Genomic DNA, 9,698 nt, shown 5'->3' with positions numbered 1-9,698 from the left:
TTAAGGGACGTACTCATCTGTGAAGAGACATCTGAGCTAGCACAAGGGATGGGGAAAGCTGGAGGGCGGGGAGTTGTAACAGCCTCATATATGAAGTTCAGGTTTGACTTCTGAAGTTTAATAGCTTCAATTTTATAAGAAAAAGATACAGGTACTTGATAACAAAGTTAAAAAAAATCCAGGCTGACCTGTTCAGACATAGTACTATCTGATATTGTACATACCCTGTATTAAAAGAAAAACAACCAACCAACACAGCTTTAACAGAAACTTCACCTGTCAATATCCCAGTTACTTCAGTTTGACATCAATTGTAAACGAAATTCAAAGCAGGTCAAAAACTCATTAAGGTGCCCTGAAAAGTGTTGGGGGAGGTGTAAAAGATGTCTCAAATGCAGATGAAGAACTTCTGTTTTCTGGTGTAGGGAGCTGCTCATCTGCAGTTTCAAGAGAAGAGTTCTGTCCAACCATGCAGATGTCGTGGTGGAGACTTCCATAAAGCTTCTGGAGTCAGAGTGCAAAGGGCCAGCAACAGTTAATATAACGATAGTACATAAAACTTGGGGGGTCTTTCAGTCAAGAAAGTCATTCAAAGTATAGGGAACGGTTACTGCTTTTCACTGGCACATTCCAATTCTGTATCTCCAGCTTCTGGAACAGCAACCTTGGTTGTAGTAACTTGAGTGTCTTCGATAAGGTCAGTGGGATCCTGAGCAACTGGGGTATTAAACTCGTCTTCCATGTAATGAGCAGAGAGCTCTGTTAAAAAAGAAAAAAAGGTCATAAAGCAATTCCTACCATGAGAAAGCACTGTTGCTGTGTTTAACAGTGCAGTTTCTAGCACCAGAGTCCCACCACAGTCCGTGGGAAAGCCAACTGGAGATGACCAGCAAGTTGAGTTTCATTTCATCAGACAAAGCTATCATGACGTGGTGTGACAACTAGGGAGAGCAGTTCTGACTTAGCTTTGGAGGAGTCTGACTACAGGAAGACAGTTTAAGTTTGAGAGTTGCACATTTTGCTACTTACTAGAAAAGCAATCGCTACCATTTCCTTGAACTGACTCAGCAGCTCAGTTGTACAAGCTTCTCAGGCTACTGACCTTAACATTAACACTCAATTTACAGAGTTGATTACCATTGTGTTGCGACTGGCTGTTGCACTGCATCTTTGCTTGCCTACGTTCCAAGGCCAGCTGCCTGTTCTTCTTGATTCGCTGTTGTTGCTCTTCCGTGAGAGTTGTGCCAGACAGAGAATTGAGTTCTTCTGCATTGCCAGAGCAGGAACGTACATCTTCAGTGGCTGTATCCAGCCCATTGCTTGCTCCTCCACCATCTGGTTAAAAGTGAGGAGGTGGGAGGGGGAAGAGGGGCAGAAATCAACATTTTGAACTCAGAGGGATCTAAATACCTGTCAAGAGAACATTTTTAAAGCATTTCTATGATCTACATTTTAAAGTTGTATTGACAGCTGAAGATCACTCAGTAATTTAGTTTTAACGGGCAATTTTCTGCCTAGGTTCACATGCCTGATATTCAGAGTATACAACAAATGCTTATCAGACACCCCAAACACACTTAATAAATGCCTGAATTTAGAGAGGCATAGCTCTGTGTGTTAAGTTAGTAATCACGAGCTGTGCTTGAAGGTTAAGAAGAGACAGTAAATTCCAGCAATCCCTACTGAAAGGGCAGGTAATTTTCTTCCCACCCCTACTCATACAGTACTGCCTTTTGGGAATTGGCAGGACTAGTTACAGGAGTCAGACAGAAGTTTGAACATAGGCACTGAATAGTCAGTTTTGAATTCAGTGTGCTATTATTATGGAATATTTACTCATTTGCCCACATTAACACATGCAAAACAGAGGCAGTCCAACTCCATGAGACAAACTTCACCCACCAATAGAGAAGCAGAGCACTTTTTCGAGAGTGCCTAAGGCCAAGTATGCTTGTGCCTCTGCACCACTTTAAGCCTGTGAATAGAGAAGTTAGCTGACAACAAGGTTTTGGTTTTTAATACAATACTCTCTCTGCAGTTTCTATTTCAAAACTGTAAGGTACCTACTCAAGTTTTTCAATTGAAGACTGACCAGCTGTAGCAGTACACTCGCTAACACAGTTCAAGAACAGATCAGCACTGTATTTAAATACAAATGTATGGAACCATCGCACAGAAAAATCTGATAACTCTACAGACCCTGTCGGCAGGAACCATTTGCTTTACTGTTCGTGGCTGCTTACGGTTGCATTCCATTTCTAGCAAATGCAGCCAAGAGTGAAGACAGCCACATGCCACTAACAGCCCAAAGGCCGTCCCCACAGGTGAGGCAAGGTTCTACCACTGGTTAACTCAGCCACCAGAACACCTTTCCCAAGCACTGATTTGTCTGGAGGCTGAGGTTCAAGTGAAGACAAACCTATGTGAAAACCTGCGAAGAAGCTTAGGGATGACTATGAAATTCTCTCATTTCTGCTAATAAAGTTTCTTTTGAACTACCAAGTGAACTCTGCTCTCTCTTTTTATATAAAAAAAATAATTGATTGATTCTAGTCTAGCTAAAAACATTATCTGATCAGAAGAGACTCTTGAATTACCTAGTTGTTAAGTGGCTGGATTTTCATATTAGAAGAAATACTCAGTAGTAGCTATATGCCAAGACGGACACATAGACGTAACTGCCCACGAGCATTAACAAGTACTTTCCCTACTAAGAACACTACACCCTGACTGCACTGTAACAGCTTGTGGTATAAACAGTGTAAGGAGTGTTTGATTTCTGCATTAGTAAGATCCAAGAGCTCTTCATACTGCACACTCATAAGAGTAAACACAAACCAATACATTCACTTGTTAATTGCAGTTTTGGGTTTTTTTTTTGCAATAATGTTGCCAACAATGTGGGTAATAATACCCATTTTCAATTTCCTTTCAGTATACCACACACTTTTATTTACTTTTGTATATACATGTAGCATTTTAGTCACAGTATCAGGCCAGTTTTGTAATCTTAAGTCTCACAGAAGCTTGATTTTAAAAGAGAGGACCACTCAACAATTTCTTCTACATTAGAAAAGCGTATCAAGATCATTAACTTCTGGTCAGTAGGAGGTGAAGTAAAGTAATTCTGAGCACTGAACCACTGAGCAAACAGCACAATGAACATACCTTCATTACTCACAAAGTCTTCATGTAAAATAGGAAGATCAAGTCTAATCCGTTTTAGGCAGGTCTGCAAATGAGAAATTAAAACACCAGCATTTCATCTGTAACAAAATCTTTTGTACAACATTGCTATGTTTTTAATACTACTCCCAATTTCTCTTTACACTTTATAACTCTGAAAAAAATACTCCTTTCACTACACGTCTGTTTGACCCACAACTTTCAGTGCCTTGTTCCTAGTCCTCATCTACCACCTAGCCAGATGAAGCAACATCCTTCATAACTCTTCTTTTGCAGGTTCAAATATTAAAAAAGAAACAAAACCCAAAAAACCAACCAGTTCCATCACTCTTAAGCACATTACTTTGGTTAAAGATGTCCTGGAAAAGCTGAAGCCAATTCTCTGAGGTACTAATTTAAATAAAGAAAGGTTGTATCTAAATGTATTGAAATATTGGAAAGTTTTTTTTTTTTAAAAGAAAATTCATTTAAACAACATTATACTCCTCAGCATTATGCACAACTTAAGTCTTCTTTTGTTGCATAATTGCTCTCCTAAACCTACCTCTTACACTATTTAGTACTGCACCAGTAGAAACTGACAGGAATTAATACGTACCTGAACTTCCTTTTTGTTCCCCAAAGACTCTACTCTGTCAATAAAATCCTCAAATTGTAATTTGGGAAATAATCTATGAGCCCAGTGTTCCATGTGTCGTATAAGTGTCTTCAGGTCCTCTGCCTACAATATAAAATAAGACATCCAGCTAGTAAAAATTGGTGAAGTCAGAAGACTGCAGAGGGAAATGGGAGAGTAACATTTCTGAAAACATTAGGCACCTGCAGCTTCAAAGCCTCTTGAAAATTTAAGTAATATAAACGCATGGGTAAACTTTCCTTCCACAATTATCTCTAAGTGCAATTTCAAGCTATGAGACAAATAGCGACCCAAGTTCAGGAAGAGCATTTGTATATACTGTAAGACATCTGACAGGCTCCTGAGAAGCTGCCCTTAAACAACCTAGAAAATAAAAAAATCCATAGGGGCACAGCTGGTGTTTATTTTGATGCTTAGAACACACAGAAAAATGTACATCTAAATAACCTTATCCAGTAAGGATTTTTGCTCAGATCAGCAATACTGCCTAGTTTTCTTTGTGCCCCCAGTTGCAAAGCCAAAATTTACACCATGAATGTTTGCTGTAAACCAGAGATGCACAGGCATCCTTGCAAGTATGCCAATAGTCGAATGATATTTAAAGAAAAATGAGCTTTGTATGTTTAAGTGTACCCAAGACAATGAGACAGTTTGTAGGAAAAATACTGCTTTCTCTTTGCTTAAGTGGTATGTCACACTTTCTTCAATATCAAAAACATTGGGATAGAGGTATCACAAAAGCCAGGAAGATTTTCACTAACAGAGGAAACCGATCATGAAATGAGATGGTAAAGGCATTCCAGATGTAGCAGGCAGTCTTATAATAAGCTCGTTCCAATTTAAAAAAAAAAAAAAAAACCAAAACACCAAAACATTCTGTGGACAATACAAAGAGTCACAGACGTGATATTCTAGTTTTGAATTAGAGGAAAACAGTTTTAAGATCAAAACAAGAATTTTACTGAAACATTTACGTGTGTTTAGAGGTTTGGTTTTTTGGGTTTTTTTGTGGGGTTTTTTTGTTTGTTTGTTTTTAAATTTGCAACTACAGACCCTATCAGGGTACATTCAAATAGTGTTAGAAAGCTGGCTAACCAGACTGTAATATCAATTCTCCCCATATCAGATGGGCAGCAATCGATCAAGTCTAGATTAACCTCCCAAGAAACAAAACAAAAGCTCACAACATCTTACCTCATGCCCCTTACCCTTGAACTTTACGTTGTCAAACATGTGTCTCAGGGCTGGAAGTCCTCTTTCTGAAATTAACCTGGTAACAGAACATGGATAAAGTTATTTGAAACGCATACTTTCTTTTTCTAATTAAAAACAAACTAACAACAAAACACCCCAAAAACGACTTCCCATTCCTTTAAGTGGCCTAAAGTTACAGAGCCCTATCTGAAAGATTTACAAAATTAGAAGTTGTTAAGAAAACACACAAAATAGGACAAAGACTCTGTAAGACCAAAGACTTATCTGGAAAATCAAATATACACGTATTTCTAGTCCAAAGAGCTTTTTTGTTTTGATTACATGGGAAATCAGTTCTTGTATCTATATTGGCCAAGTAAAACTAATTAGATGCTTCATCAGAGCATCCACCTGTGGTATCACTAACTTCATCAGTATATTTAAAACAGAAGAAAGTGAAAGCTCAGATTCTTTCCCTTGCTTTTCAGGAACTTACATCAGTTTTAGTGAGAACAACAAAGAAAATATTAAAACCCTTTATCTTTTTACAGAGTTCATCCAGCTTGTACACAAGTCAAGTGTAAGTGTACTTTAAGTAGTACCTTACAGTTACCATCATATTGGGGTTTTATTTTGAAGCACACTTTATTAAAGAAATGTACAGTACTATGTTTGAGCAAAATAAAGAAAATCAAGCTGGAAGAGTCTTATGTAAGAATAAGAAATATCTCTTAAATTATTAGTCATGTACTAAGTCCCAAAGAGACTTCAAGAAAGTTAGATGAGTAACAGCATTATACAGGTAGGCCAGGAATAAAAAGGTTGAGATACAGCATGCAAGAGGCACTTCCATCTCCTAAACTCTTGACCTTTGACTTAGCTATGATCAAGCAGGAATCATGGTAACCTTAACCATTCCCCCACTGCCATATACCAAATTAATCACAGAAAGAAATATTCTGTAAAAAATAACCTCTGGGCATCCAGTTTAGGCATTGGTCTTTTAACTGCTTTCCGTGGAGCTACAGCAGAATCCTTTGTTTGTGACTGTTGGTCTCCATCTGGTTCTAATAAAGGCAATAACACACTTTAAGTATGTAATCTAAATGACATCAACTAGAATTATGATATGCAAATTTTAAGTTTCTACCCCATCAAAAATACAACAGTCACAAGTACTCCACTGCAGGTATAGTACTCCAAACAAATGTCTGCAAATTTCGCCATGCTTCTCCCACAAGACAGATTGGAAATAAATCTATTTCTTCAAAATGTACTGAGGAATCAACTTTTCTAGCAAAGTAGGTTCCATAAAAGGGAAATTTCTTTATTTTAGAACTCTTACATTGTATTTCTGATGAGAAGTGTATTGACAGTAGATACTGCTTCTAAAAGTTAAGAAACTCAAATTTTCAATAAACGTAATTTGACAGGTGTGTCCCAAAGTTTCCACTGACAGATCTGAAAGACAGACCTAAACCACCAGCATTGCCTTAAAAAAAGAAAACCACAGGTGATGTGCGACCACCATCAATATGTCTTTTAAGAACCAAAGTCCATATACTTTTTGACTAGGGCCACTACATATTATTTGACTGCAACAGACAAGGCACCAGTACCCATCTCATCTCAGAGCTAACAATTAGTTATGATACTGATTTCTTGGTTTACTTTTTGTTACTTTGAACATCAGGAATTCAGAAGTTGTCCTTTTCATCTATCAAGGAACTAAATCTATCCAAAATCCTATTTTCTAGTGAACAGACAGAGCAGAGATCAAGGAAAACATATGTTTAATACTACAGGCAAATACGAGTAGAAGTAAACAACAGTTAAAATAAAAGTCTTTATACTTTCTATTAGCTTGTTCAGTACACAGTAAGATAATTTCAAATACAAATAATTAAGTTTTACTGTCCTGAAACATCTTGGATTTTTCCTAGGTCACATGCTCTACAAAGTCTACCAACACCTCCCTGGAATACTACATTCAACATCCCTACTTTGTCTGAAATCCAAGGCATAAAGGTTAATTATAGATCACTGCTGTATAATTATTTTTACCAACATTTTGTCAGAAGAGCTTGAATTTTTTGAAGATTGACGTGCACATTCTCCTGGAATCTACAAAAATAAACTTTTCCCACAAGCTCATAAGTATAGAAGTGGTAACAATTTAAATTTATAATTGCTTTCTTATCTACACGAGACTTTTTATGCAGTAAACTCCATTTAGTGAAGTACAACACCAATAATACTGATCTCCCAGCATTTCATTGTCTATATTGCAAAATGGAATCTTTAGGGGTCACAGGTGTTCACCTCCATTAGCTTGAGCCCATTCAACATCGTCTCCTCCCGGAGAGGCAGGAGGTGGAAGAGGTGGGAACGTTTCATCTTCTGTGTTCTCATAATCAGGAAGATCAAACAAGTTGTTCTCTAGAGGATCTATCATTGCCTCAGATAAACTTTCTTCCCCTCCTGCAGGAAATACCAGAAGTATTTAAAGAGAAGGAGTGAGAAGAAATGGCTGCCATGGAAGCAGCTAAACATCAGTTACATACAATATGTCTACAGCTTCTCCAGAAAAAGATTTGCCAACTAAAAAAAAAAAAAAAAAAAAAAAAAAGAGTCATGCAAGTTAAGTAACAGATACCATGCAGACGGATGACACAATCCGGCCTCGCCAGGCCAAATAAAACAGGGGCTTGTCATGTTTCAACTCATCAAAGTTACTTGGGAGTGGCAGGTACGGCTCACAGAAGTAAAACAAAAGAAATGGAATTCTAACAAAAGCACTTATCAAGACAGCTGTTTTTCGCTCACATCCTCGATTATCAAGCAGTAAGGGGGGGGAGGAGGGGGAGTGATAATTCATCTGATTTACAGCTTACCCACTTGGAAACGCAGTCTGGAGGAGGATTCCCCCTTTCCGGCTCTCCTTAAGCAAAGCTAATTCCAGAGACTTTAGCACATCAGCACAACGGGGAGAAGGACGACCCGGTCTCACGGCGGCTGCGTTCCTAATCAAGGCTTCAGGAACAGCTCTGTTTAATGGGAAATTTGTTTCTCAGGCGGTTTTGGTGACACCCCAGGCAGCTCCCTACCTCCGGGCTGCCAAACCCTCAGGGAGCCGTAGGCTGAGGGAGCCGAGCGACGGCAGCGAAGGAGCTCGCTGGGGTCTCCCTCCAGAGCTACGACCTGCCGGGCGCCGCGGAGGCCCCGCTCCCCTCACACCGCCACAGCAACCCTGAGGCGTGCAGGCACTGAGGGGGGAATAGAGGGGGCCACGACGGCGACTCTCCTGTTCCCACCGGCGGCACGCGAGGCGAACAGGGCTCCTCACCCGCCTCCTGAGGGGAACCAGGCCCGCCCACAGCCCCGCGCCGCCCCCGCTTCCTGCCCGCGCCGGGGCAGCGCCGCGAGAGCCCCGGGTCTCGCGAGGTCCCAGGACGGGTCGAGTGAGGCGAGCGGCCGGCCGCGTGCCGGAGCGCATGCGCGACAGAGCGGCGGCGGCGCTTTTGGCGCCAAAAGGCGGTGGGAGGGGCTGCGCGGCTGAGGCGTTTCCAGGCCTGGGGAGTTGCTTCCCTCAGGGCTTCGCGGTGAGGCTTAGTGCCACCTCTTCAGGTAGAAGCTGCTGGGGATGAGAGTTTAATTCGAAGAGTCTAAGGTTGCTAGGCCCCGCTATGAATCGGCCCCAGGAATGGGATTTAAAATAGTGGCTGTTGAGCCTTTTCTCATTTTCCTGCCTCTGAGGGCTGCTAGGACAGGTAGTCATCTGTTGGAGCCGGGCCAGAGGAGGCCACGAAGGCGATATGAGGGCTGCAGCCCATCTGCTGTGGGGACAGGCTGAGAGAGCGTTGGGGGGGTTCAGCCTGGAGAAGAGAAGGCTCCGGGGAGAACTTAGAGCCCCTTCCAGTCCTTAAAGGGGCTCCAGGAAAGCTGGGGAGGGACTCTGGAGCAGGGAGTGTAATGATAGGATGAGGGGGAACAGTTTTAAACTGAAAGAGGGGAGATTTAGATTATAAGTGTGGAAGAAATTCTTTGCTGTGAGGGCGCTGAGCCCCTGGCCCAGGTTGCCCAGAGAAGCTGTGGCTGCCCCATCCCTGGAGGGGTTCAAGGCCAGGTTGGACGGGGCTTGGAGCAACCTGGGCTGGTGTGAGGTGTCCCTGCCCAGGGCAGGGGGTGCCACTGGGTGGGCTTTAAGGTCCCTTCCAACCCAAACCATTGTAGGATTCTATGATCCCAGACTTTCCTCCATAGAGAGGCTAGCTAGAACCTTCTGGTAATTTAAAACTAAACTGTTTCCAATTGTCGAGACTGTAATAAATACACCAAGTCCTCTGAGATTTGGCATCTGTGCACATAAAATGCCATTTAAAGACTTGGCCTGCAGGCTGCAGAAACAATAGGAGAGAAGCTCCATGCAACGGTCTTCAGTGCTGTTGCATCTCAAAAATGCCCTTTTCGTATTTTTACAGGTCAGTCTGTAGAAATGTGTGTGACTTAAATTACAGGCTCTTCATTTTAGTAAAAGGAGAGAAATTAATGTCAAACATTAATACATTAAAGGAATTGGTTTTCCCTTATTTCTCTATATAGACATATAATGTTTCTGTTAATTTAATGTATTCCTTCTAATATGACAAAGGAAAACAATTGCAGTTCCTCTCCAGTTAAA

The 9,698-nt window shown here is 41.1% G+C and overlaps 1 protein-coding gene and 1 non-coding gene across 3 annotated transcripts; both read right to left on the bottom strand.

Moving 5' to 3' along the window:
* Positions 1-96: 96 nt before the first annotated feature.
* On the bottom strand, positions 97-8,434 carry TIPIN (TIMELESS interacting protein). Of its 2 annotated transcripts, none has more exons than XM_054214593.1 (8): positions 7,916-8,434; positions 7,340-7,498; positions 5,991-6,084; positions 5,018-5,093; positions 3,785-3,907; positions 3,169-3,232; positions 1,138-1,335; positions 97-759 (listed from the first exon to the last, which is right to left on the bottom strand). In XM_054214593.1, the coding sequence occupies exons 2-8, from the start codon at positions 7,470-7,472 to the stop codon at positions 608-610; spliced, it is 840 nt and encodes a 279-aa protein (XP_054070568.1). In that variant the 5' UTR covers positions 7,473-7,498; positions 7,916-8,434; the 3' UTR covers positions 97-607. The 2 variants fall into 2 exon arrangements, with proteins under 2 accessions (XP_054070568.1, XP_054070567.1); XM_054214592.1 differs by having other exon boundaries at positions 7,912-8,433.
* Positions 2,155-2,291, bottom strand: LOC128915391 (small Cajal body-specific RNA 14). The gene has a single exon (XR_008468630.1). It is a non-coding gene; the product is annotated as a small Cajal body-specific RNA 14 (non-coding RNA).
* Positions 8,435-9,698: the final 1,264 nt, after the last annotated feature.

Source organism: Rissa tridactyla, chromosome 9 (assembly GCF_028500815.1).
Source record: "Rissa tridactyla isolate bRisTri1 chromosome 9, bRisTri1.patW.cur.20221130, whole genome shotgun sequence".
In the NCBI taxonomy this organism is placed as follows: domain Eukaryota; kingdom Metazoa; phylum Chordata; class Aves; order Charadriiformes; family Laridae; genus Rissa; species Rissa tridactyla.
This window is presented reverse-complemented; position numbering and strand designations above follow the sequence as displayed.

Coding starts and splice junctions, on each gene's coding strand:
- TIPIN (XM_054214593.1), bottom strand. CDS start 7,472: ATGATAGATCCTCTAGAGAACAACTTGTTTGATCTTCCTGATTATGAG. Junction 6,085..7,339: donor ATGGGCTCAAGCTAATGGAG/GTGAACACCTGT, acceptor TGCCTTTATTAG/AACCAGATGGAGACCAACAG. Junction 3,233..3,784: donor GGAACAAAAAGGAAGTTCAG/GTACGTATTAAT, acceptor TCTCATTTGCAG/ACCTGCCTAAAACGGATTAG.